The sequence below is a fragment of the Chroicocephalus ridibundus genome, unplaced genomic scaffold, assembly GCF_963924245.1.
Source record: "Chroicocephalus ridibundus unplaced genomic scaffold, bChrRid1.1 SCAFFOLD_26, whole genome shotgun sequence".
Taxonomy (NCBI): Eukaryota; Metazoa; Chordata; class Aves; order Charadriiformes; family Laridae; genus Chroicocephalus; species Chroicocephalus ridibundus.
Window position 1 is genome coordinate 1,488,178 of NW_026961775.1, and position 27,602 is coordinate 1,515,779.

The following is a 27,602-nucleotide window of genomic DNA, read 5'->3' on the forward strand; positions in this document are numbered from 1 at the left end:
TGCCTCTTACTTTACATCTTGCACGTTGTTTTTTGAGACTGGGTGGTATTCCAGATGAAATATAAGGTAAAAGATAACTGCAAAGGGGAAGGAGTTGCTAATAATCTCTATACATCTACTCCCACCCCCTGCCCTGGGCAGGGACACCTCCCACCAGCCCAGGTTGCTCCAAGCCCCGTCCAACCTGGCCTTGAACCCCTCCAGGGATGGGGCAGCCACAGCTTCTCTGGGCAACCTGGGCCAGGGGCTCACCACCCTCACAGCAAAGAATTTCTTCCTAATATCTCATCTAAATCAAGGCTTAAATAAAAAAAGTTACAGTAGGCTTTGTGTGCATGGAATGAGAGCACTGGCCAGGTGTTCCCTAGACTTTAAACAGAAACTTTAATTTTTGTGGTTTTTTTTTTTTTTTTGTAACTCCAAGTTACCTTTGCAAGTGCTGCTCCTCACAGTGCATAAGAATTTGCCAGATTTTTTTCCATGTGTAGGAATAAAAAATCCTCTTCTGAGCCTCTGGTATAGAAGGAGAGACTGTGGGAATTAATATGTGGGTAACGCTACATGACAATGTAGACCATGGTAGGTTGAAATCCCATTAATATTACTGGAGGTTTTCTCTGGAGCGGGTCTGGTTAACTTCATTTCCTGTCAGCTGTGATTTTTTTAAAGGCCTCTGTATAAGATTTACAGGTTAAAGGAGAGTAAGTATGTGTACGAACAGAAAACTTAAGAATATTCATGCATTTTTTTACATCAGATCTTTAAAGAATACTGAATTTGTAAAGGGTCGTCACACCTTAAGTGAACAAAATCACTTTTTTTTTTTTTTTAAAATGAACTGAGAAATAGTTGCCCAACGTGTGTGTGTGTCAGCCGCCACAGGCAGGGCGCAGGAACAACTACAAAACCAGGGATGAAATGCGAAGAGTAAATATAATCCTGATGCCTTGCGAACTGGGGGATCTTGGAAGCAGCCCCCAGGCGGAGGCACGCGAGCGGGAACACAGGCACTGTGGTGCTCGGTCCTTGTTAGAGAGTGATGGAATCTGCTGTTCTCCCCTGTATTTCAGGGACAGAAGCAGGCCCAGTTTTCCACTGTGCTTTGATCTTTCCCGCAGCAGGGCAGGAACCTCAGGCAGGTTCGATGAGGTGCCTCAGAGTCCTTCGCAGGCCGATGGTACCCAAGCACAGATGTTCTACTTGGCGAGCGCACAAGGCTAAATGATCATTAGTGTGAGGTATGGGGTTTTTCGACACCTCAGCTGCAAGTCACTCGAGCATGTTAACACTCCTCCGCGCCGATCTCCCGCTGTTTTCCCACTGCGTGTTAAAACACTTGTGTCATTGTGGTGCAGAACACATTGCTATTGCCTGCCTCTACTATTTTGTTAAATGTATTTCTTGATATTTCTGAGCTTTCATATGTAGAAACCTTGCAGTAATTAATCTGCTGTTCTCAGTCTTCGGTTGTGTTTGAGAAGCGGAGAAGGTCTACTGCCAGCTTCAGGAGCCTGACTGCAGCTGGGAGTGTCGGTGTGGGACTCGGCAGGGGACCAGCACTGCTGTCTCCCATCCCGTGCTCCGCGGTGACACTGAAGTTCCCGATGCTGGAATTTTTAAAGCCGGGTCTGTCTGACCCGAGAGTCGGTTCCTCCGTGGGGGCTGGGAGGGAGCAGCACTGCTCAGGGCTCTGCTGAGGAGCTGCCACCCGTTGTCATCTCTGTAGGGCTTGTGTGGCGAAGCCAAGGAGGTGTCAACCCACCGCTGCCCACAAGGTGCTGTGTCCTGGTAAAGGCTGGCGGCAGCTTGGGGTGGCTTTTAATGCAGGGCTGCTAAGTTCAAGAGGCAAAACGTCTGGTTGAAATGTTTTGTTTCTTAATTGAAAGAGTTTTAGTGGTGGTAATACGTGCTAATACACGGAGCAGCGCACTCTAAAGCGTGGGTAGAAGCACATTGTGGTGGGCTGACCTTTGCTGGCTGCCAGCTGCCCTCAACATCGAGAGGTCAGACAGAGCACTGGCAGTTACCGACGTGGGCAAAACAGACTCCATGGGTGGGGAAGGCAGGGGGAACTAATTTAATTTATTGCTAATTAATTGTAGCAGTAGGATAGTGAGAAATAAGAGCAAGTCTTAAAACACCTTCCCCTCTTCTTCCCCTTCCCTTCTTCCCAGGCTCAACTTCACTCCCCATTTCTCCACCTCCTCCTCAATGGGGAATGGGGGTTGCGGTCAGTGCGTCACACGTTCTTTCTGCTGCTCCTTCCTCCTCACGCTCTTTCCCTGCTCCAGCGAGGGGTCCCTCCCATGGGAGACCGTCCTCCATGACCTCCAGTGTGAGACCTTCCCATGGGCTGCAGGTCTTCATGACCTGCTCCAGTGTGGGTCTTTTCCATGGGGTGCAGTCCTTCAGGAACAGACTGCTCCAGCGTGGCTCCCCCCATGGGGTCACAAGTCCTGCCATCAAACCTGCTCCATGGTGGACTCCTCCCTCTCCATGGGTCCACCAGTCCTGCCAGGAGCCTGCTCCAGCGTGGGCTTCCCATGGGGTCACAGCCCTCTTGGAGCGCATCTACCTGCTCTGGCGTGGGATCCTCCATGGGCTGCAGGTGGATATCTGCTCCACCACGGACCTCCATGGCCTGCAGGTGGATTTCTGCTCTACCACGGACCTCCATGGGCTGCAGGGTGACAACCTGCCTCTCCATGGTCTTCACCATGGGCTGCAGGGGAACCTCTGCTCTGTGACCTCCTCCTCCTCATTCTTCACGGATCTTGGTGCCTTTTTAGTTGTTTCTCTCACACATTCTCACTCCTCCCGGCTCCTGGGCAGCAGTTTTTACCCCTTCTTAAATACATTACCATGGAGGTGCCACCAGCTCGCTGATGGGCTCAGCCTTGGCCAGCAGCGGGTCCCCCTTGGAGCTGGCTGGAACTGTCTCTGTAGGACACAGGAGAGGCTTCTGGTGTCTTCTCACAGAAGCCACCCCTGCACCCCCCACCCCCTACCTGCCACCAAAACCTTGCCATGTAAACCAAATGCACACATTTATTTCAGACAACGTCTAGATCTTAACAAGCACCGTGGGTTTTACTGGGAGCTTTCGGTATCTACACTCACAAGGAGGAAGAGGGAGACAGTGTGTGACGTCCTGGCTAAAATAGTCCCTGCCTGCTGTGTCAGGTGAAGAAAAAAATGTGGCACAAGCCACGTGTAAATGCTCCACTGGTGTTCTGAAGAGCAGCAGCATTGCCTTCTCTTTCTGGGTCTTTTTTCCCCTCTTTTTTCATCCTCCTGCCCTCTCCGCTGGGGCCGGGCTTCGAGAGTCCTGCTGTAAGCGGTGCTTGGGCTGAGCAGCGGCATCTCTACATCTCTTTTTTCCTTCCACCCCCTCAAAAAGAATGGAGGCGTCCTTCACTTGTCTTTAAATAAAACCTTATTTTCTTTGCCTAAACCTTTTTGATTGCACTGCCTCAGTTCCCTGCTGGGGTCAAGAAACTGGTTTGATTTGCAACACGATGTTTGCATTAACCGCCTGGATACAAGCTGGTTTTCAAAGCAGACTTATTTTCTATTTAATTTCGTACTTGGGCTACTTCAGGGAGCTTTTACAGAATGGTGGTGAAGTTTATTGCTTGGTTATCTCTACTCCTAGTACGAAAAATGAACTTTTCTGAGGCGTATTTTTACGTATTGCTTTCTGAATAAAAAAGCACTTATTTTTCCCCCCCCAGTTAGTGATCTACAATTTAATGCGTCTCTTCTGAAAGATTGATTCCCCCAGCCCCTCAGAACCGTATTTTGGGGACAGGCGTTGTTGTGTAGGCAATGCTGGCACCGCACATGGACCTCCACACGTTCTGCTGCCCATGTCCCAGAGAGCAGGAGTACAGGGAAAATGCTGCTCTCCCCCAGGGGATCCGATTGCAGGAGCCATACCCCTCTTATTTGGGTAAAACTGGCAGTTCTTGCAGTAAATAGTCCAGCTTAGCATCCATTAATTTACCAAGCATCTTATTTTTTACCATGATGCAGTGAGATACTGAAATATAATCAAAACGCGCGTACCACTGAGGATGCCTGCCAACCAAAGATGCATCTGTAAGGGCAGATGCTGTTTTACGCGTAGATGTTTTGGCGTTGCAATCTCCTGTTACGTATTTTGTATTCATAAAATATTCATACAGCTAGAATTCAGATTTTTTTTTCTTTTTTTTTTCCCAAATTGTCCAACACTGTATCAGATTTGTGAATGTCTTGGTTTCTGCGGTGACTGAAGAGCCCAAGTCATATGCATGCACAACTTTTCTCGTCAGGGTCTCTTTTGATGCCCGTGACGCATCATACCACACGTATCATGATGTAACACTCACGGGTTTTTTGACCCAAGTTCTGTGCGTTTTTGTGTTGGCATCTTCAGAGGTGCCAAGCACGGGGGTCTGTAGAGGAGCACTCTATCAGACACAATTGGACAGGATTCAAAGTTGGTCTTTTCACAGTCTGACTTGGCATTTTCAGTTCAGTCTTTTGTGATCTTTAAGGTACTTATCGTTAGTTCTCTAACCAATTAAACTTTAAAAAACATTTATTCCCGATAAGACTACAGATTGTCTCTCCACTTGCTACTGAATTGAATGAATTTGTTGCAAAATTTATGTAGCATGAAGCTTCTCATTTCCTACAGCCATTTGTGATCCTGTTTTCTTTGCGACTGCTCCAGGAACTGGAGATCGGAGCGGCTGCGACACTGAGAGCCGCAGGGCCGGCTTCTCAAGCCTTTACACAGCTCAACAACGAAACAAAACCACAGCAGCTGTCTCCTTCGATTTCATTAGTGTGTGCGTGTGTATGTACGCTCATGTGTGTGCGTCTGTGTGCTCGTTCACACCTGCTGCATCGCGTGGGACATCCTTGGGTCACCCTTCCATGGATCTGTGTTGGAGACGGCACATCCAGATCATCGCATTTGGAAGAACGGTGCTTGGTCACGGCATTTTTTTTTTCCTGTGTGGCACGAACGGAAAAACCGTCTTCAGGATAAAATTACCGTACCGAATTTAAAATACTTCAAGGAAAGCACAGAAGGACTGTTCTTCCTTCTGCTGGCCTCTCCCTGCCTCCAGCAGCTGGAGGTTTTGGGGCTTGTGGCCTGAAGGCGGGTGTGTGTCATGGTGCTGAGGGGCCGGTGAACCTCTTGGATGCCAGTTTGGTTTACCCTCCTTGATCCCATTCGCACACTGACCACCGCCCAACACTCAGAGGAGCAGCAGGGTTGTGTGAAGGAGGACTCGAGGGCACATGGCGGCACCAAGCCTTGTGGGACTTTGCTCATCGCCATTCCTCCTAGATGGTGGTTTCACCTCTCCAGAAGTGCCCCCAGTTGCTGCTGGCCTTGCTGGGAAGGGTCCCACTGAACCCGTGTCTTCACAGAATCACAGAATTATCGCAGAGTCATACAATCCCAGGTTGGAAGGCACTTCAAGGATCATCTGGTCCAACCTTTCTTGGCAAAAGCACGGTCTAGACAAGATGGTCCATCTGAATCTTAGAGGCATCCAATGATGGGGAATCCCCCGCTTCCCTGGGGAGATTATTCCAGTGAATGATTGTTCTCACAGTGAAAAATTTTCCTCTTGCGTCCAGTTGGAATCTCCCCAGGAGTAACTTGTACCCGTTACCCCTTGTCTTTTCCACGTGACTCCTTGTAAAAAGGGAGCCTCCGTCTTCTCTGTGGCGACCCTTTAAATACTGGAACATGGTGGTAAGGTCTCCCCTGAGCCTCCTTTTCTCAAAGCTGAACAAACCCGGTTCTCTCAGCCTTTCTTCACATGCCAGGCTTCCTAGTCCTTGGATTATCTTGGTGGCCCTTCTCTGGACCCTCTCCAGCCTGTCCACATCCGTTTTGTATAGCGGGGACCAAAACTGAACACAGTGTTCCAGGTGACGTCTGACAAGTGATGAATAGAGTGGGACCAGGACCCCCAAGTCCCTGTCCACAGAGCTTCTCGCCAGCCAGGTAGATCCCAGCCTGTGCTGCACTCCTGGATTATGTTTTCCCTGGTGCAAGACCTTACACTTGTCCGTGTTGAACTTCATAAGGTTCTTGCTAACCCACTCTTCTCGGCCAATCCAGGGCTTCCTGCTGGGTGGCTCTCCCTTCCCAAGTGGCCACTTCCCCACTCTGGTATCATCAGCAAACTTCATCAGGGTACACCTGATCCCATCTTCCAGCTCACTTATGAAGATATTAAACAGCGTTGGCCCCAGTATCGATCCCTGGGGGACCTCACTTGTGACAGATTGCCAGTTCGAGAAGGAACTATTGACCACCACCGTAACGCATCAGTTTCTCTGGGAGGAGGCTGCAGGGAACCGTGTTGAAAGCCTTGGAGAAATCCAGGCAGACAATGTCCACCGCTCACGCCACATCAACCGAGCAGGTCACTTTGTTGTGGAAGGTGATCGGGTTTGTCAAGCACGATTTGCCCTTGGTGAATCTGTGGTGGCTTTTCCCAATCACGTGCTTCATTTGACTTGTGGTCACCCCCAGGAGCATTCATTCCATAACTTTCTGAGGGACTGAAGTAAGACTGATGGTCTATAACTTCCTGGATCCTCCTTTAAGCCCTTCCTGTAGAAGACATTAGCCTTCATCCAGTCTTCTGGGATGTCCCCCAGTCTCCACAACTTCTCAAGGATTATGGAGAGCGACCTCACAGCGACATCAGCCAGCTCTCTTCACACCCTTGGATGGATGTTGTCAGGGCCCATCCATTGGCAGGGCTCAAGCTCCTGTAACAGTTCACCCACCAACTCTTCCTTCACTGGCGGTGGGTTTGGGTTTGCATCAACCCGAATTGTTGTTCCCAAGGCCCAAGTTCACACCAAGGTGAAAGTGCTGAGAACCTCTGCCTTTCCAGTGTTGGTGACTAATTCACCTCTGCTGTTTAACAGCGGGACAATATTTTCCTTCCATTTCAGCTTGTTGTTCGTGTACCCGAAGAACCCTTTCTTGTAGTTTTTGACATCTCTGGCCACTTTCAATTTGAGCTGAGCTTTTTGCTTTTCTAACTGCATCTCTGCACGCCCTGGCAACACCCTTGTAGTTCTCAATGGGCATTTGTCCACTTTTCCATCTCTGGAACGCTTCTCTTTTGGTTTTGAGCAGACTCAGAAGCTCACAGTTAAGCCAAGGGGGTGTCTTGCTCCTCCTACTTCCCTTACCTTTAAAGGGGACATTCTTGTGCTTGCAGGAGTGTGTTCTTGCTCTTGATGGGAGCGTCTTCACTGTGAAGGTCTTCAGGAGCTATTTCATGGCTGTTGGCATAGGGCTCGTTAGCCCTGAGCCAAGCCCCAGGAGTTCTGAAACCTCTTGGGAGATGGCTGGGCGGGGCTGGTGGCTGCAGCAAGAGCCTGCATGGGGGCGGGGATCCCATGTGGCTCGGGGGCAATGGGGTAGCCGGGATTCCTGGGTCTCCTGGCTCTGTGCCTGGCTGTGTGTCCTGGTGGGGGGTTTGTTTTGGAGCCATCTGGAACCGGCTCCACCTGATGTGTGGGCAGCCCCTGGTCTCTTCTGTCCGGGGCCACCCCTGCAGCGCCCCCCATCCAGACCTCCCCAGGTGAACCCCATACAACACGTCTAAGCCTCACTGCTGGATGGACATTGAGGCTGTGAAGCTGTGGCAGCCTTGCCTGTCCCAGGCTGCCATATTCGTATTGTCCTGGCCTCTTGAAGGACTCACAATGTCTCTTCAGAGCTCTGCCTCAAAGAGTGCCCTTTATGGTCTGCTGATTCTTTACCTATTTGAATAGTTATTGCATCTATTTAGATAGACGGGCATATGCAATCATGGGCACTGAGGAGACTGACCGATAGTCCAGCTTACACCTAGGTGCTGTAGACAACCCTGGTGACGCACATGCCGACCCCAAGCGCGATGCAGCCATGCCCACCTGCATCTCTTGCAGGTCAGGGCTGGCTGCCTGGAGGACGCCACACGTCGTCTTGTGGCAGGTGATACCAGGCTGAATGGCACAGGTGATTTGCCAGAGGGGCGGGATGCCGTTCAGAGGGACCTGGACACGCTCAAGAAGTCAGTGTGAACCTCATGAGGCTCAACCAGGCCAAGTGGAGGGTCCTGTCCTGCACCCGGGTCAGGGCAAGCTGCAGTCTCAGCACAGGCTGGGGAGGGAGAGATGGAGAGCAGCCCTGAGGAGAAGGGCTTGGGGGTGCTGGGGGGTGAAAAGCTGGCCATGTGCTGGCACCGTGCGCTGGTATCCTGGAAAGCCCCCCGCATCCTGGGCTGCATCCAGAGCAGCGTGGGCAGCAGGGCGAGGGGGGGGATTCTGCCCCTCTGCTCCGCTCGGGGGAGACCCCACTGCAGGACACCAGCATCAGAAGGACATGGAGCTGTTGGAGCGGGGCCAGATGAGGCCCCGGAGATGCTGGGAGGGCTGGAGCCCCTCTGCTGCGAGGACAGGCTGAGAGAGCTGGGGGGGTTCAGTCTGGTGAAGAGAAGGCTCCGGGGAGACCTTCCAGCCTCTTCCTGTCCCTAAAGGGGCTCCAGGAAAGCTGGGGAGGGACTCTGGATCAGAGAGGGGAGCCATGGGACGAGGGGGAAGGGTTTTAAACTGAAAGAGGGGAGATTTAGATGAGATCTGAGGCAGAAATTCTTTGCTGTGAGGGCGGTGAGCCCCTGGCCCAGGTTGCCCAGAGAAGCTGTGGCCACCCCATCCCTGGAGGGGTTCAAGGCCAGGTTGGACGGGGCTTGGAGCAGCCTGGTCTGGTGGGAGGTGTACCTGGGAGGAGAGAGGCTGGAAGTTACACCTGGAAGTTGCGGGGGGGTGTCAGCTGGTGTGATAAAACCTCTGCACACCCTCAACGGAGAACGGCAGGTGGAGGACCCTTCCCTTCCCCAAAATCTACCCCACGGCATCTTTGTGTCCCACCACAGGACTCATGGGCCCACGCATCTTCACAAGCCCAGAGGAGGGCAGAGGCAAGGGCACAGCAGCAGGAACCCAAAGGAAGGTGCAGCCCACCCAGGCTCCTGTCCTGGGAAGGGCCTCAGCCCCACGGTGCAGGTAGAAACCTGTCATGGTGAGTTAGGGCCAGCACACCCATGGGACACCTCGAGGGATGCTGGGGATAAACGTCTTGGCATCACGCAAGATGTTTCGCAGAGGATCCAAAGGAAGAATCCAGAGGATTTGGGGAAGAACAAGTAGTGGAAAAATGGACCAAAAGGGCCCACCACGCCTGCTGGTTGGTCACGCCGTGCCCTAGGTGTCACCAGCGCTGTCCGTCCCACCTGCTTGTTGAACCCCTTCCTAACAAGCGCAGCACCTGCAGCCAGCCCATGGGGTCGTGGGGGGTCCGTGGGGCAGTGACTGGGGAGAGCAGAGCAAGGACTGGGGAGAGCGGAGCAAGGGAAACCACGTGGGAGAGGAGCCAGAGGCTCACGTGGGCTCCCGGATCCGGCCTGACGCCTCTGTGGCAGCCCCCACCCCCGTCATGGGCAAGTGTCCATCTTTGGACACTTGTCCCAGTTGCCATGATTGATCAAAGATTATCGAGTGTCCTCTTAATGACATCAGCCAGCTCCTTCAGCACTTGTAGTTACATCCCATTAGGGCTCATGGACCTATACATTTGTTTAGGTGTAGATGTACCAAGGGTACATCTTCTTTGCTCCAGACTCTCCCCCTGGTCTCTGGAGCCTGGGATCCCCAGTGTGACTTGTACTGAAGCCAAGGATATACCATGACACAAGAGTCCCTGCACCGTCACTTGCTTTCCAGGGCCCTACACGACCAACTCTATACCCAGCACCACTCTGCAACATGCCAAAAACACATGAAGGACATGGGTCACATGCCAAGGACGCACCAGTCCCCACACCGTCAGCTGCTCCCTGGGGCTCAGCACCGCCTGTGCTGGGCCCAGCATCAGCCGGCCACAGACATGCCAAAGACACTGGTCACACGCCAAGGACACACCATGGCACAGGGGTCACAGCAACATCACCTGCACCTGGGTGCCCAGCACCCTCCTCGGTGTCCCCTCCATCCCCACGTCCTCCTCCCACGCCCCCCGTACATCCACTACATCCTCCATGCCCTGCCAACGTCCCTCCTCCCCCGCACCCAGAACCACAGGTGCTCACTGTGCCCGCCGCTCCCGGTAGTCGTAGACCTGCATGGCAGCATTGTGGGGCACCTGGTAGGTGATGGCGCGGGTGCAGTCACGTTGGGGGACCCCAGCATCCGGGCTGGAGGAAGACTGGACCCCAATGTCCGTGCCGCGGATGTCTCCATGGGCTGCGGCCAGCAGCGCCTCCACCCCAGGGGGCAGCTCCTTCTCCCACAGCTCCTCGGACTCCGTCAGCATGTAGGTCTGGCCCATCACCACCCGCACCCGCAGCCAGAGCCACCTCAGGGTGCTGCCAGGCTCTGACAGCCGCTGGAGGGCTTGGGGGCACTGGAAGGGGGTGTCTGGGTGGCTTGGGGGGCAACAGGAGCACTTGGATGGGGTTCAGGAGTACCGGGAAGGGGTGTGGGGGATACTGGGAGGGGTTATGGAGGGTGTGCGGAGGCACTGGGAGAGGGTGTAAGGGATACCAGGAGCACTGAGATGTGGTGGGGGGGTACTGGGGGCACATTGGGATGGGGTTTGGAGGCACTGGGAGCAGGTATATGGGGTACTGGGAAGACTGGGATGAAGTGGGGGGGTGCATCTGGGGGCACTGAGAAGGAGGCTGGGAGACTGGGACTGTGTTTGGGGGCACTGGGATGGCATACATGGAATACTGGGAGTGGTGGGAGGCAGCGAGTGGATACCGGGATGGGGTATACAGTTACTGAGAGCACCGGGAGCGGTCTGGGAGCACTGGGACGGGGTATGGGGAGCACTGGCAGGGATGTGGAATACTGGTATGGGAACTGGGGGCATGGGGAAGGGTATGGGGGGCTAAGGGGGGGGTTGCATGGTTATGGTGGGCTGTAGGTGTTAATGGGGACTTATGGGGGACCATGGGGAGCTATGTGGCTTACGGGAAGCTACAAGGGGCTACAGTGGGATTCGGCAGCTCTAGGGGTTAGGGGGGAGCTCCCGGGGTCTATGGGGGGCTGTGGAGGAGCTGTAGGGGGGCTATGGAGGATGATGGGGGTCTACGAGGTGCTATAGGGGGTCTATAGAGAGCTGCAGAGGACCATGGGGAGCTCCACGAGTCTCTGGGGAGCTCTAGGGAACCGCAGGGGAGCTGCAGGGAGCAGGAACAGGGCTACGGGGAGCCACCGAGGTGGCTGTAAAGGAGCTACAGGAAGCCACAAAGGCCAGGGGGGCGCTATCGGGGGCTACGAGGAGCTGCAGGGGACGTACAAGGAGCCAGAGCGGGCACCTTGCCAGTGCGGATGTCACGCACGTAGATGCCCTCGTTGTCAGCAAGGGCCACAGCCCAGCGGCGCTCCAGCACGGTCACCTCAGCCGGTGGCACGTACTCGAGGGGCCCCCAGGCCAGCCAGCGGTCACCTGCCTGCTGTGTCACCTCCTTCCCCTCCTAAGAACGCAGGGATAGCATCAGTGACCAGCCTGGGGATGCAGAGACCCCGCCACCCCCTGGATGGGGACACGGGGACATAGACATTCCCCCATGGCCCTCTGCCACCGGCTGGCCTGAAGACATGGTGACAGGGACACCCTCCCTGTGTGGGAGGGACTCCCCCCGTGGCCCTCTGCTACCCACCTGGCTTGGGGACACAGGGATGAGGACAGGAGTCCCCACAGGTGCCCTCTGGGGCCTCCATAATCCTCCAGGAGTCCTTCATGTACCCTAACTGTCCCCAGGTGCCCTAACTGTCCCCAATGACCCCCAATCACTCCTGGGTCCCATCCCCCTCCCGTCATCCCCGTTGTCCCCCAACCACTTCTGGTTGCCCCAGTCATCCCAGGCTCACTGGGCCTCCCCCCCTAGTTTCTCCCAGGGGATCCTGAAACCCCAGGTGTCCCCTGGGCCACCTCATTGGTGTCCTTGATGGTCTGCAGCGCTTGGAGCAGCAGCCCCTCATCCTCAGAGAGCACGTAGACATCCTGGATGCCAGCCTGGAGCCATTCGCCCGGCTGCAGAAAGAAGGACTTCTCCCCCTGGGGACACAGGGACATGTCACCAGCAGGACAGAGATGTGGCAAACCTGTGGGGACATGGGGACACAGTGGAACATGAAGTAAGAGCACAGGCACACGGTGGCACAGGGGAGAAGGACATCAGGTCATGGCAGCACACAGGGCAGGGACATGAGTGCATTACAGTCCCTCAGGGATGTCTTAGGGTCCCTGTGGGCCACCTTCAAGACCTTTGGGGGTATGCCAGGGCCAGCTTCTTCTGGTTCCTGGTGTCCACCCATGGGTTCCTATGGAAGCTTAGGGTCCCTCAGCAAGACATCAGGGCTCACATAGGTGTTTTAGGGTCCCTTAAGACCACCTTTGCGACCTTTGGGGATGCATTTGGGTACACCAGGGCCACCTGTGGTCACTGGGGCCCTCAAGGGTACGTTAGGATCCCTCAGGGATGTCCTAAGAACTTTTAGGGACACCTCAGGGGTACATTGGAGTCCCTTGGAGCCACCTTTGAGACTTTTGAGGACACCTAGGCATAGAGAAGGTTCCATCAGAGCCATCCAGGTGTCCCTTAGAGCCACTCTCAGGTCCTGGGAGCCACATTTGGGTACCTCGGGGCACCTTAGGGTTCCCCGGTGACACAGTAGTGGTACATCGTATATCTTAAGCCCCTCAGGACCACCTTTGATACCTATGGGACCCTACATTAGGTCCCTTGGGACCAGCTGCAGGTCCCCAGGGGCCACCCTTGTGTGCCCACCTTGACAACAAGCTGCTGGCCCAGCTGGGGCTGCCCATTGGGCCCCATGGGGTCGAGCACCATGCAGTACTGCCGGGGGCCCAGCGTTGTCACCGCCACCTCCGCCACCACCTCCTCAAACACCTCTGGGATGTAGGCCTTGCTCTCCGCCTGGGTCACCAGCCACTCCTCCCCCGTGCGCCGCACCCGACCTTCTTCATCCTCAAAGGTCCACGTTGCCCGCAGGTGCAGGGCTTTCTGCAGGGAGGGAACACAGGGGGAGATGGTGAGTGATGGGACACCCAAAGGTGGCCCCAACTGGCCTTGTCACCCAGAGGTGCAGGGAGACGGGGTGATGGGACCCCCAAACCTAATCCTGAGGGACCTCATCGCCTGTGCATGCAGGGGGACAGGGATGGGGTGGGTGGAGAGAGCACAACCCCCTGGAGGGTCCTTGTCACCCATGAGTGCAGCAGAACTCATATGCCCATCCTGGGCATCCTTATCCCCCGGCGGGTGGAGGGGGCACAGGACCCCCAAACCTATCCCAGGGGGTCTTCATCACCCATGGGTGCAGCAGCAAAGGGGTCATGGTGGGCTGCAGGAGGGCTGGAGGCTTTTCATCATCCACTGAGGCAGGAGGAACAGGGACACCATGGGTGAAGGGGATGGGACCTCCTGGAGAATCCTCATCACTCATGGGCACAGGGGCCACGGGAACACAGTGGCTTGGAGGGATCCCCAGGTCCCACTGGAGGGTCCTTGTCACCCATGGGTGCAAGGGGTCAGGGTCATGGTGGATCAGGGGGTGATGGGACCCTTCACCCATCCTGGAGGGCTCCTGTCACCCATGGGTGCACAGGACCCCCAAACCCAGCCCAGAGGGGCCTCATCACCCGTGGGCACCCAGGAGGCGAGGGGTAGGATGCCCGGTACCTTGTCGGGTGAGGATGTAGGCGTCCACAACATCCACTACCTCCTCATAGACACCGGGCAGGTAGGCACCCACCTGCTTCACCAGCCACTCCTCACCTGGGAGCAGGGTGATGGGTGCTGGGGGAGCTGAGGACACTGGGGGAGCTGAGGACACTGGGGGGCTTGGGGAGGCAGGGGACCGGGAATCCCAGGGGTGCTGGGGTGGGATGTGGGTCATGAGGGTGCTGGGGAACAGGCAGCACGGGGTGCCATGGAGGTCCTAGGGGTGCTGAGGGTCCTATGGATCTCAAGTGTCCTTAGGGGCGCTGGGGGCAAGGGGTCCTACAGGTGGGATGGCAGCCCTGAGGGTGCTGGGGGGTCCGAAGGGTGGGATGGGAGGATGCTAAGGGTGCTGGGACCTGGAGGTTCTGGCGGTTCTGAGAGTCCTCTGGGTGCTGGGGGATAAGATGGGGTCCCAGGGGCGCTGCAGGGCCGGATGGCATTTATGGGGGATGAGATGGGTGAGCTGGGGATCCCAGGGATGTGTGGGGGGGGGTCCCATAGGGATCCTGGGGGTGCTGTGGGGTGGGATGGAGGTTTATGGGGGGGTGGGATGGGGGCACTAGGGATCCCAGGGATGCTGTGGGGTGGGAGCAGGTTTATGGGGGGTGGGTTGGGAATATTGGGGATCCCAGGAGCGCTGAGGGATGGGACAGGGCTCCGGGGAATGCTGTGGGGTAGGAAGGGGGTGCTGGGGGTGCCAGGAGATGGGATGGGGGTGCTGGAAGCCCCAGGGGTGCTGCTAGATGATATCGAGCTCCCATGGGTGCTGGAGGGTGACAGAGGGGTACGAGAGGTGTTGGAGGGTGAGAAAAGGGTCCCAGGGGTATGGGGTGGGGGTGTCCCAGGGTACGCCAGGGGTGCCTTCAGGCAACAGAGGGGTGCCATGGGTGCCCAGGGGTAGCACCAATGGTACAGGGTGATATCATGCCAGCTGACACCAAGGCCACTGAGCAAGGGCTGAACCCAGGAGGCCACCGGGCTGTCACCAGGTGCTACCTGTGATGTGGCGGGTGCCGTTGTGGTCGAGGCACTCCTTGCGTGCTCGCAGGTGGATGGCCTGGTTGTGCCCAATGACAGTGGCCTGCAGAGTCTCGGCCACCTCTACCTCCTTACGGGGGATGTAGGTGTCTGTGGGAAGGTGGCACCATCAGCCCATGGGTCCCCCAGGTGTCCCCAAAAGGGAAAATCCCCCCTGTGCTCACTGGGACCCTCGAAGAGCCACTCGTCTCCTGCCAAGAACTTCTTCCCGTCCTCGTCCGTGAAGTCAAGCAGGGCCCGCAGGCGCAGGGCAGTGTCAGCCAGCACCATCTGCAGTGGGGTGATGTCCTGGGGACACACAGACACGGGGTTGAGGGAGAATCCCCTGGGGACACAGGTGTCACAGCAGAGGTATGGCAGACATGGGGACAAAGGTGCGTGGGGCACTTTGGAAGATGCCCTGGGGACACTCTGAGGACACAGGCGGCACGGTAGGAGACATGGGGGCCACGGGGGAGTCACAGCAGGGGACGTGGGGATGCATCTGGGGGGTCACCATGGGGGATGTGGGGACATGGGGGTCATGACAGGGTTGCGAGGGTAAGGGGGCACAGGGGTGACAGTGGGGGACATGGGGGGTGAAACCCTGGGGACTGGGAGACAGGTTTTTCGCTGCGGGGGATGTGGGGGACAGCCTGGGGATGGAGAAACAGAGAACGCTCCAGGGACAACCTGGGGAGAGGTACATGGGTTCAGAGCAGGGAGAGGGATGAGATGCTGGGGGCTATAGGGGGCCATGGGGGGAGGTTACAGGAGCAATGGGGGGGCAATGAGGAAACTATAGGAGCTATGGGGAGGGCACCAGGAGGTATATGGGCTATAGGAGCTCTGAAAGACGACAGACAGATCAGAGGAGCTACACGGGCTATGGGGGGCCATGGAAGGCTACGGCGGTGTTACAGCGAGGTTATGGAGCCTATAGGGGACCATGGAGGGGCTACAGAAGCTGTGGGGAGCCCTGGGGCTGCTATAGGGGCTACAGGTACCTGTTTGATCTCCTCGCCAGGGTATAGGGGGAAGGGCTCCTGGGCCAGGTGGATATCGAGGTCGGCGTGCCACAGACAGGCCTGTCCCGCTCCATTGATCACCACGGCCCCAGTGGGGCCCCGCGCCATGGGATTGAGCACCACGCAGTAGTGCCAGCGGAGCACCATCACCATGCGCCTGGGCATGAACACCACCCTCTGGCAGCCCCCCGTTGGTCCCCTCAGCCCTATAGAGCCCCCAGGGCCCTACAGAACCCACCAGCCCCTCGATCCTCCAAAGCCCTATAAAGCTCTATAGAGCCCAAGTCCCCCAGTCCTATAGAGCCCCAGAGCCCCCCTATGGCCCTCTACAGCATGATGGATTCCCCATGACCCTATAGAGCCCCTACAGCCCTACGGAGCCCCCAAACACTGCCCACAGCCCTATACAACCCCAATGCTCCCCAGGGACCATAGAGTCCCCATAGTCCTAAAGAGCCCCCCAGCATCCCCCACAGCCCTAAAGGGCGCCAACAGTCCTACGGATCCCCTCAAGCCCCTCATGACCCTACAGAGCCCCCCAAACATCCCCCACAGCCCTACAGAGACCCCACACACCTATAAGTCTAGACTGCCCCATAGCCATGGAAATCCACCCCCTGCCCCGTAGCACCCACATCTTGTAGTCCTACCAGACACAGGGGTAGGACCCATCATCCCACAGATCCCCACCTGGCCCATAGCATCCACTCTTTGTGGTCCTGCCAGAGGTGGGAACCGGACCCCCCCAACTCATAGGTGCCCCCCTGCCCCATAGCACCCACCTCTCGTGATCCTGCCTGATGTAGGTGTGGGGCCCAACCTCCACACGGGTGACATTGCTGTTGAGGTCCAGCACATGGACATAGTGGTAGGGGGGTATGCAGATCACAGGGTCCTCCATGGGGCAGCAGACTTCACTGTGGGGCAGGAAACCTTCCCAGGGTGTAGATGAGTTTGCTGTGGGACAGAACAGCTTGTTAATGGCTCACAGACTTTGCCACAGGGTGGAAAAGCGTGCCGTGGGGCTGACGGAAGTTGCCATGGGGTGGATGAGCTCATCAGGCGGGGGAGGACGAAGGACAGAAGACATCACCATGGGGCTTATGGTGGGATGGGAGACCTCGCCACAGGGTGGAAAAGCTTTCTGTGGGGCAGACCAGGTCGCTGTGGGGCAGAAGACCTCGCTGTGGGGCTCATGGTGGGGTGGGAGACCTCGCCACAAGATGGAGAAGCTTGCCGTGGGGCAGATGAGGCTGCTGCGGGGCAGATGGGGACGCTCAGGCAGGGCAGGAGACCTCACCAGAGGGCTCACGGTGGGGCAGGAGGCTTTGGCACGGGGTGGGAAAAGCTTGCCATGGGGGTGAGACTTTGCCATGGGGCAGAGGAGCCCCCCCGCAGGGTGGGATGCCCAGGGTCCCTGCCGTGGGGTGGGGAAGCTTGCTGTGGGGCAGGCGAGCTCGCCATGGGGCTGGGGGGAAATGGAGGCGGGGCGGGGGGGAAGGAGACCTCGCCGCGGGGCAGAACACCTCTCTGTGGGGCAGGACACCTCGCTGTGGGGCAGGACACCTCCCCGCGGGCGAGGAGAGCACGCAAAAGCCTTCGCCCTCGCCCAGCCCCGCCCGGCCCATCGGGGCCCGCCCCACAGGCCCGGATTCACACCCCACACGGCTCCCCCGGGCAAGATCTACCCTCCCCGGGAGGATCTACCCCACCCAGGGCACAACCTGTCCCCCCGCCACCCCCCAGGGCTGTATTTGCCCCCGCCCGGGCTGCATTCAACCCTCCCGAGGGCACGGTTCGCCCCTGCTCGGCGCCGGGATTTTCCCAGCGGGGCCGGGCGAAGCGGGAGCGGCCACAGGGTGCGGCGGGGGCGGGCGCGGACAGAGGGGTCAGCGCCGCTCCCAGCCCCGGCCCCGGCCCCGGCCCCGGCCCCGACCTCGGTGCCGGTCCCAGTCCCGGCTCCAGCGAGGACCCGCCGGGCGCAGGCCCGAATCCACCGACCCGGCGCCTCCATCGGCAACCGGCAACCGGCGCCTCCATCTTGCCCGCCCGCAGTACGCGTGCGCCGCTTCCCTCCCGCCCCCGCGGGGGAGAGGCCCGGGGAGGAGGGTGTGAGGGCACCGGGAGGAGTGTTGGGGGGGACAGGCCCGGGGAAGGGGGTTTGAGGGGACAAGAGGAGGGTCGGGGGGAGACAGGCCCGGGGAGGGGTGTCTGAGGGGACAAGAGGAGGGTCGGGGGGAGACAGGCCCGGGGAGGGGGGTCTGAGGGGACAAGAGGAGGGTCGGGGGGAGACAGGCCCGGGGAGGGGGGTCTGAGGGGACAAGAGGAGGGTCGGGGGGAGACAGGCCCAGGGAGCGGGGTCTGAGGGAATGGGGGGATGAAGGGGGTGAGCTCTGGGGGGACAGGCCTTGGGAAAAAGGGGACACAAGTCCCCCAGGATGAATCCACGCGGGGGTGTGTTCCCGGCCCCCCCGGGTGACCTCTAATCCCGGCACCCCTCTCGCCCGCAGGTCCTGCCCAGCGCCTCGGTGGCACAGCCTGCAGCACCCGGGGCCACCGCCATCGCCCCTGGCCGCGGCTTCATGTGTCTGTTGTGCGCCTCGGTGCGCCCCCCGCTGCCGCGTCTCCTGGGGGGCTTGGGGAAGGGGACACAGTGGGGATGATTAAAGGGGATGGGACCAGGGGGAGCAGCTGGGGGACATTAGGCGACGGGTAAGGGGGGGGTGGGGAGCCCCTGGGACAAGGGAGGGGACATGGAGAGCTGTGGTGGGCATGTAGGGACCAGGAGGGGACAAGGTGAAGGTGGTGGTATGGGGATGTGAGTGGCCCCGGGGTGATGTGGGGCAGAGCAGGAGATGTGGGCACGGGCGTGTGATTTGGGGTCTGGGGGAGATGGGGCACTGGGAATGCTGGGGGGGGGGTTAGGGAAGACTGCTGGGGGACACTGGGGGTGATGGTGGGGAAGGGTGAGGGGATGTGGGGTGCCCTGGGCACAAGGGAAGTGGCATGAAGATTGGCTGGGGGGACATGGAAACTGGTGAAGGACGGAGGGGGCGTGACACGGGGATATGGGATGAGGATGGTGGGACCCAGGATCAGGGGGGAATGTGGCGGGACAGTAGGGGATGAGATGGGGACCCGGGGGGTATTTTAGAGCTCCTCTCTGACACAGCACCCCACCCCCCATGTTACACTGCCACCAGTGCTACCCTGGAGCCTGGGCAGGGTCCGATAGGTGTGGGGGGTAGCAGGGGCCCCTGGCGTGTCCTCTGGGTGACAGATCCCCACCCCACGACCCCCAAGAAGGGGGATGTCCCAGTGTTCAGGGTGTTTCCAGGTAAAAGATGCCACCCTCCTCTCTACAGGCTAACCTGCCCAGCACCCTAGGGACACTGCTGTCACCTCCCGCCCCCTCCCAGGCCCAAGGCTGCCTGTCACTGGTGGCACCAACCTTCTCCTGTTCCTGCCTGAACATCTGTGTCCTTGGCACAGGGGGAAGCAGGGCACCCCCACGCAACTGGGACCCTTGGAGGCCTGGGTCCTCCAGATGTGGGCAGAGGGGCTTGCAGGGATGGGTTCCCTGGACTCCTAGGTCCCACAGACACAAGCTGAGAGGGTTTGGAGGGCAGGGGGCAGCTGGACACCTGGGTCCTTCAGAAACTGAGGGGTTCATGTGGGAGGTGGAGCGTGGGTGGCTGGGTCCCTCAGTCACCTGGGTAAATTGGACGTGAGGCACAGGATCGTTTAGGTTGGAAAGGATTTCTTGAGATCATGTGGTCCCACCTCCTGCTCGAGCAGGGCCACCTAGAGCTGGTTGCCCGGAACCATGTCTAGGTGGCTTTTGATCATCTCCATGGATAGGGACTCCTCAGCTTCCCTGGGCAACCTGTGCTGGTGCTTACAGTGAAAGTGCTTCCTGATGTTCAGAGGGAACCTCTAGTTTGTGCCCGTTGCCTCCGGTCCTGTCACTGTCCTCTCTGCACCCAACCGTCAGGTATTTATATACATTGATAAGATCCCCCGGAGCCTTCTCTTCTCCAGGCTGAGCAGTCCCAGCTCTCTCAGCCTTTCCTTGTAGAAGAGATGCTCCAGTCCCTTCACCATCTTTGCGAGCTTTCCTTGGTGTGTCCGTGTCTGTCTTGTACTGGGGAGCCCAGCACTGGACACAGCACTCCAGGTCGGGCCTCACCAGTGCTGAGGGGAAGGACCACCTCCCCCAGCCAACACTCCTGATGCAGCCCAGGCCATCCTTTGCCACCAGGGCATGCTGCCGGCTCGTGGTCAGCTTTGGTGTCCAGCAGGATGCCCAGGGCACATACAAACACACGTACACATAACGCCCACACGTGTGACCACAGAGCACAGACGCTCTCCCCACACTACGTGTCCTTCCTATAGCATGAGTACAGCCATGCGCTTTTCATGCCCATGGGACCCTGACCCAGTGTTGATGCCACATGTTCACTTTCTGCTGGGCTGAAAAGATAGCAGCCTTTACGAGACTTGTGGAGAAAAGAGATGATGGTCATCAGCTGAAACAAGCGCAGGTCAGACAGGATGTGAAGGACAGAAGTCAGTAAGGATTATGAAGCATTTGAACGGCTCTGGAGAGGTTATGGACTCTGTTCTTCAAGGGTTTTAGGACTCTATTGGACAAAGCCCTGAGAAACTTGGGGTGGCTTCTGTGTTGATCCTCATGTGTGCACACGGTTGGGCTGGAGACCACCCAAGGTCCCTTCCCACCCTGATGGTTGAGTGATTCTGTCACCTCTGATGATCCCTGAGTTCCTCCTCTGCATGTGGGTTAGCACCAGGTATCCCCAGAGCTACATCATCTTGGTGGTGGGTTCTTCCCTTTTGGGCCCGAAACATTTTAAGTTCACAGTTTAATTACGCGTGACTACTTGCTCAGAACCATCCCTCCTCACAGCCTGCACCACCAGTGCATGTGGTGACAAACCAGAGCGATATCACGACAGGAGAATGACTACGTTTTAACGTAGGAGAGATGGAGGAGGAGATGAGGAGATGGAAGATGATCTCCAATGGCAATATGGAGGCTTTGGGTTAGAATCAGCTTTCTCAGAGGAAAGACAGGCTGACGAGGAAGCTTTTGCCCCTCCCAGCACTGGAGGTCTTCCCTCAGCTTCCTAATGCAGCCCTCCAGGATCTGGCACATTCTGCTGCTTCTGCTTTGGGAAAGGATGGATGTTCACAGTAACTCCGAAGTGTCCTCGTGTCCCCAGTTGTTAACACAAGGTGCAAAGGAAATGTGGTGCCGTTCCTTCAGACTGGTGGTTTTTTCCCTCTTTCTGTGTGCAAGTTTGAGATGGCAGCTGGAAAGCCATTTGGGAGGCCTGTAGGACCTGTGAAGTCCACCTGGGAAGAGGAGCGGGGAAAAGATGGTGCCTGGGCAAGATAGGTAGCGGAAGAGCTGATGGCAGGCAGGGGTGTGTGCCTCCTTCTCCTCCTGTCCTCCTCGGCAGGGGACTGGAGCCAAGGCTGCGAGACACGAGATGTGACGCTGCTTCCCTCTGATGGGAAGTCCCCAGTGACTCTTGGCGGTAAGAAAGTCTCAGGGTGGTCCAACGCTCCCAGCTGCAGCTGGTGTTCCCGAATTCCACGTGCACTGCGAATGGCTCTTCGGCGGGAGGAGTTGCTCGGAAGGGAGTCGAGCTTGAGGACAGTCCCTCCCCTCCTTTGTGATGCCTTTGTGAGGCTGAGGGCTGTGCTGAAGTGGCTCTGCTGGTTCTCCAGCATCCCTGCCAGCGGTACCTGAGGCCACACCAGACGGAAGGGGCTGGTGGCAGCACAGCATCTTTAGGCACTGGCTGCCCTAGTGGTCCACGTTCAGGGAGCTTGGAAGCAGGGCTAAAATATGTCGAATTGCCGTGCAGGTTCAGTGAAGTACTGAAACCCAACCGCTTGCATTGGTCACTCATTTCTAGCCCCAGCTGGGAAAGAAAAGACTGCTGAGAAGCTGCGTGAGGAAACGCCAACTGCTCAGGGGGTCCTTGAGTGCCACCAGGCATCAGATGAGGACTGTGACTGTGGAAGTTAAAACTTCCTTTGCACAAATGAGGAGGAGAAAAGAGCAACTGAGAGGATGGGGACATGGCAGACTGGTCCCACCAGACTCGGTCTCAGGCTGCCATGGGACCCTGTCTGGACACGGGCCTATGTCCGATCACGGCAAGCACGGAAGGGCCACTGGCGGCACATCCAAAAATGTGTGGCCTGAAGTAGTCCGCAGTATTTCTCCCCCTTTCTCCCCAGGCCCTGCACTTTACATCTTTCTTCTTGCCCCTTAGCTGTGGGAAGAAGAGCCGAGTAAGGGGCTGGAAGGAGAGGCACAGGTGACTGCCAGCCAGGACGGCGCCCACTGAGCTGCGTTCGGTTGAATTACACCAATCACTGGTGCAGCTCATTCCTTGGCATGCTGGAAATGCTGGAGGGGCTTGAAGATTACAGCTCAGGAGCTGGGGGTTTGGTGCTGGTCCCTGCATCCAGGGCATCTCTCCTCCGGTGTAAGGGCTCTGCCAGGACAAGTGTCCTTGCCCTGGGGGCCTCTTGGGAGAGGAGGGAAGAGCTGGTTGAGACCTGCCAGGGCAGAGAAAGTCTGAGTTTGGGCCTTGCTTCTTGGGGGTGGTCCTGGCTGCACGACATGAGGTGACCCTCTGCTCTCATGGGTGGTTTTGGTGCTGGGGTTTTGGGGAAAAATGTGGATCCCAATGGCAAGAACGGGAATCTCATAACCAGGAGAATAGGGGCAAAGGCATTCAGTGTCTGCCTTGATTGTAGGAAACATGAAATAGTGGAGTTCAGTGGAGCACAGAAGGAGAGCAGCAGAGTAGAAACCCTGGATATCAGCCTGATTATGATAAGATTATCATATCTTCTTCAAGATCACTCAGTTCTTTCCAGAGTTGGTTTCAGAGTTGTGTGAAAGGAGATTTTGGATAAGGATTCTGAGTAGAGGCTGAGTTGAGTTGCACTCTTTCATGGCCTCGGTTTCTTTGACAACATGGTTTTGATGAAGGAGTGGTTTCCTCTGACGAGACCTCAGATTTATTCCTTGAAGGAATATCAAAATGCGGGGTTTGTGAGGTTTCCCGCCCTCGTACTGAAGTGGAGGGAGGGCCATGATCATAATAAATTATAGTCTGAATGGGTTCAGAGGAGTTTCTCCCTTGCAACTGATCTGGTCTGCTGCTGGTCCCAGCGTCCCGCAGCAGTGCAGCCACTCTGTGCAAACTGGTGGGAAATTCCTCCCGGCTGCTCTGGGGGGGGTGTCAAAAAGTCCTGAGCCTAACTTCGAGGAACTCAGTCCTCCGTGAACAGAAGCCACAAATTCATTTCTATTAGATGTCGCAGCACAGAGAGGAACTTTACCAGAGCAGATGCCTAAAAGCTTCTTTCTGGCTACGTAAGGTTCAGGATTTTCATTTGGCCTTTGAGTTCCCTAAACAGAGCGTTAAGACTCTTCCCCAGGAAAAACAGGGTTAAACCTCTTGCAGTCTCCTGTTGAAGTTTGTTGTCTGGGTTGGCTACAATTCTTAAATCTTCCCCAAACGTCTGCAGGTCTGTATCAGAGGGACTTGCGTGAGCCAGCTGGGTTCAGTGTTCTCAGTTGAAGCGTGGGTGTGTGCTTCATGCTCAAGTGCCCCAGCCCGCTCAAGCGCACCAGTCCATCACAGCACTTCTATTTAAGGGACCTAACTGGTCTGCGATGGCCTCAGCCTCACGGGGCTCCCACCGAGAGGTGCCCTTACTGTTCTGAACACTTGCTGCTCCTGTCTCCACTGCCCTTTTGACCACTCAGGTTACTGTTGGGTCAACGGCGTGGAGTCCCTCCCATTAAAGATGGAAAGGAAACAGTGGTGGTGTGGCTTTGCAAGTTTCGGAACAACTTCTCGTGTGAGAAGGTTCAAGGTTTAGGAAAACATCAGGAATTTCCTCTGCCTTCACAGCAGCTGTTAACCCTTCAAGCAAGTTAAGTTTTTATATCTGCAATGATTGCACTCCCTCGACCCTGACTTATCTTGGTGGCTTTGTGTTGCTGTTCTGCTTTGAGGTGGGGGAGGGCATCTGGCGTCTCGTCATAGGCCAGTCCGGCCCAAACCACGACAGTTGCTCTGCCAGTAGCTCTTTCTAAAATCGTCTGTTTCTAAATCTCGTACTTTCCCACTACACCAGTTGTGCAATTTGTCAGTTTGTAAACTGAGGCTCTGCCTGTGATCCCCCAGATCTCCTCTCGTCTGACTGAAGTGGTGGTTTGTTCTCCTAATTTGGGGATTTCCTCCTCCTTTAGCCTCTGGGTTTCTTTTTGCCCCTTCTTTCCCTCCCCACCTTCCTCTGTTGGCAGACCCAGTGAGGCACAGCCCAAAGGGCACCAGCTGCCTTTTTACTGCCTTTCGATTTCGCCCCTTGGCAGTGAGTGGCAGAAGCCTCCCAGCCCGCAGAGGTGGGATCTGCTCCTTTAGAGTGGATCCTGCGGGGTCTTTTCCCTTGTTTAATCACCCACTTGTGGTGTTTAGTAACACCCTGCTGGCGAGGGTGGCCTGGGCTCTTTGGCCTTGTGCACTTCCCACGCTGCCTTGACGCACGCACACACAATCAGGAATTTTCTTGCTCCAACAGACCGACTTCAAAGGAGTTTTAAAGGGGTTTTTTTTGGTAAGAACTAGTTCCAGATTTCCTTTCTTTCTGGGCTCAGTTGCTTCTGAGCCCCGCAGAGCCAGAGGGTTGGATGCTTTTCTGGTCCTCACGGTGACCGCCCTCCCTCACAAGCTCCCGCTTTTGCTGCAGGGCCTGTCCCCCAGCTTTGGGGCAGCAGAATGAGCTGGGTCAATGTGCCCCACAGCACTTGCGGAGGAGCTGGGGCTGCCCTCAGCCCGACACGGCGCTGCTGGTGCGGGTCCTGCTGGTGCGGGACAGGGGAGTCCGCACCACGGAGTTACTGCGGTCAGTGCAGGCGCCAAAAGCAGCCGCCGAGCCAGCACTGGGACAGCCCGTCGTAGAGGAGTACGGAATATCGGTGGTGCTGTTTTAAATAAGAGGAATGGCTTCGTCACTTGGTGTTGGGCTGCGTTGGCGTCCTGCTCACGGAGAGCTCAGGTGGCAGAAGTAGCTGACGTTGCCTTTGGGCCGCAGGCTGCGAACTTTCACCGAGATAAGTTGAACTTGTTTTGAACTTCTGCTTAGTTCCATGGAGGAAGGCCCGGAGACCGGTACAGCCCGGGAGATAAGGAAGCTGCTGCTGTCAGCAGAGGCTGCAAACCGACCAGAACGGAACATGTCAGGGCCCTCCTGGCGACAGAGGGAGAATCCAGTGAGGAATAAGAAGACCCCAGACCATAAATTACCGTTGGACCAAGGGGCCCATGCAAGGGGCCTGAAGAGCCCATGAAGGGCAGGAGCACAGATTGGGAGGGTGTAATTGCCCAGGAATTTCCTTGTTCTGGGTCCCCCTCCAGGGGCACCCAGCTTCAGCTGTCCTTGCTGCTGTACCACTTGAATCAATAGGTTTTTTCGGGGGGAGTGTTGCCTGAGACTGCTGCGGGAAACCTAGGATGAAGAAGCTTCTTTAAGACCCGCTGGCAGATGCCCCCAGGGCAGCGTGGGGCGGGTCTTAAAGACACCAGAGGGTGAAGGGTTAAGGCAAATACCCCGAACCCACAGACCTAGCGGGGCAATTGTCACTTTGCCTGCCACATAAATATTTCTTGAGAGATGTATCCATCCATCTGGCCAACCCTGGATAAGCTCAGACCAACACAAAAGAAAAAAAAAAAAAAAAAGAAGGAAGAAAAATCTCTTCTGTCAAGGAAGGAGTAAAAAAGTGCAAAAAGGGAAGTGGTTTGGGGAAATCAGTTCCAATGGTGTGCACACATTTGGGCTTGCAGCGTGCAGGCTAAGGGCCAAGTTCCCAACAAGATGCACGCGCAGGTTGGGATGTTCATAAATTCAGAGCCTTATTTGACGGAAATAAAACGCAGGAGCGTGAGTGTACAAGCATAGGCATTTTGTTATAGGGTGCCTCAGAACCACCTGCTGGTGAAACGGGATTCCTACTGCAGACAAGGAATCCTGCCTTCGGTCAGTCTTTGCAAATCCGGCAACTCTCGGTCTCACCCAACAGGGTCCATCTCCCCAGGAACCACCAGAAACGGACCCCCCGGCGTCTGGAAGATTTCCCAGTTACAGCCCGGGAGACCTTCCAGTGCGGATGAGCGGCTGAGGACAGGGAGCAGCTTTCTGGTGCCAGCAAAGGGACAATGAAACCTTCAGTCTGGGGTGAGCAGTGTCTGAGTTTCCGGTGCCACTTCGCTGGCTCACTTTGCTTTTCTTGCCCACCTGCTTTCTCCATTTATCCTTCCCTTTTTCCTTTTATTATTATTGATTCTTCCCTTGATTCTCCTTTATCCTTCCCTTTACTCTTCTTGGCTGCGAGTCGCTCCTGCATGACTCCCCCTTAGGTGCAGCTGGGGCAGCTCTTCGACCCTCGCAGCTTGGGATCTGGCCAGCGTGTGTGTGAGCTGGTGGGCTGGGGGCAAGCTGGGACCTCTGCGCTGCTTGCCCCCATGTCCCAGCTTCTCCCGCCATGTCACCCCCATGTCCCAGCTCCTGCCCCGGCTCCCAGCACCACTGGAGCTACGGGGATGCTGAATCCTCCTGGCGCCCCCGAGCCAGGAGCAGCTCCAGCAGCCTCGGAGGGCAGCGCAAAGCCCCCCAGGAGCGGGCTGAGGTCTGGTGGTGAGCTGGGCTCGTGGCATGGCCAGCGTGGCGGGGGCGTGCAGGGAGAGGCCACCTCCCCTCTGCCTGGGCCGGGAACAGCTTGTCTCCAGGACACTCCCTGAGCAGCGTGCCTCCTGCCTGCCAGCCCGTGGCTGGCGCTGATGCCCCTGGAGAACAACTGCGGCCACTGAGTCCTTTCACTGACTCCCGCTGCCCTCACTCCGGAGACCGTCACAGGGACGGTGCCCAGGTCTGGTCTCAGGGAGGCTGAAGAGGCCCTTCCCTGGCCCTGCGGCTCCTGCAGCCCAGGATGCTCTTGCCTGTCCCGGGCGGACTGAGGAATCCAGTTCAGGCCCTCGCTCGCAGGGACCCCAGGTCCTTTTCTGCAAAGCTGCTTCTGCAGCACAGTCGCCCTCTGCCTGTCCCGTGCCATGGGCTGTTCTGGCTCAGCTGATGTGTCCCCATGGGCCTGGCTCCTCCTCACCTCTCTCCAGGGGCTGCGCTTTCCAGGTTCCTGCAGCTCTGCCCGAGTGGAAGGAGCCTTCCTTCTGTGCCGGGAGCCACCGATGTCCATCCACTCCCGCTGTGGGGGGGTTTGTCTTGGGTCCAGCGCTCCTCCAGGGGTGGTCTCTAGCTGTACCTGCCATCCTGCGGCGCAGGGGAGGTCCCCGCAGAGACCCTTCTGTCGCTCTCGTCTTTGTCCTCCCTGGTGGAGCGTGCAGGGGCACGGGCAAGGAGAGAGCGTCTGCTCATCTCAGGGTGTCTGAGCCTCTTTCAGTGCAAAAGGACGTGGTAAGAGGAGGAGGAAGTCGTAAACAGGAAAGTGCAGAGACGCTGACCCGACCAGCAAGCGATAAGGGAGGCAGCCAGGAGGCCACAGCGCGGCGGTGGCACTGACTGATGGGCTGGCAAGGCCAGGAGCTGTCGTGGCAACCCATCAGGATGCCAAACCGTAGAGGCCGGCATGGAGGAGAGTTCCGGGGTGTGT

The 27,602-nt window shown here is 57.1% G+C and overlaps 1 protein-coding gene and 1 long non-coding RNA gene across 3 annotated transcripts; one reads left to right on the forward strand and one right to left on the reverse strand.

Annotated features, from left to right (window-relative positions):
• Positions 1-1,064: 1,064 nt before the first annotated feature.
• Positions 1,065-17,906, reverse strand: LOC134509733 (major vault protein-like). The gene is made up of 11 exons (XM_063322341.1): positions 17,814-17,906; positions 16,660-16,834; positions 15,857-16,052; positions 15,035-15,158; positions 14,829-14,960; positions 13,791-13,886; positions 12,876-13,108; positions 12,017-12,142; positions 11,400-11,558; positions 10,167-10,502; positions 1,065-8,799 (listed from the first exon to the last, which is right to left on the reverse strand). The coding sequence occupies exons 2-10, from the start codon at positions 16,776-16,778 to the stop codon at positions 10,245-10,247; spliced, it is 1,443 nt and encodes a 480-aa protein (XP_063178411.1). The 5' UTR covers positions 16,779-16,834; positions 17,814-17,906; the 3' UTR covers positions 1,065-8,799; positions 10,167-10,244.
• LOC134509751 (uncharacterized) lies at positions 17,810-27,105 on the forward strand. 2 transcript variants are annotated; one of them, XR_010069405.1, is made up of 4 exons: positions 17,810-17,931; positions 18,388-18,480; positions 19,712-19,871; positions 26,019-27,105. It is a non-coding gene; the product is annotated as an uncharacterized LOC134509751 (long non-coding RNA). The 2 variants fall into 2 exon arrangements; XR_010069406.1 differs by lacking the exon at positions 17,810-17,931 and having other exon boundaries at positions 18,288-18,480; positions 19,739-19,871.
• The last annotated feature ends 497 nt before the right edge of the window (positions 27,106-27,602 follow it).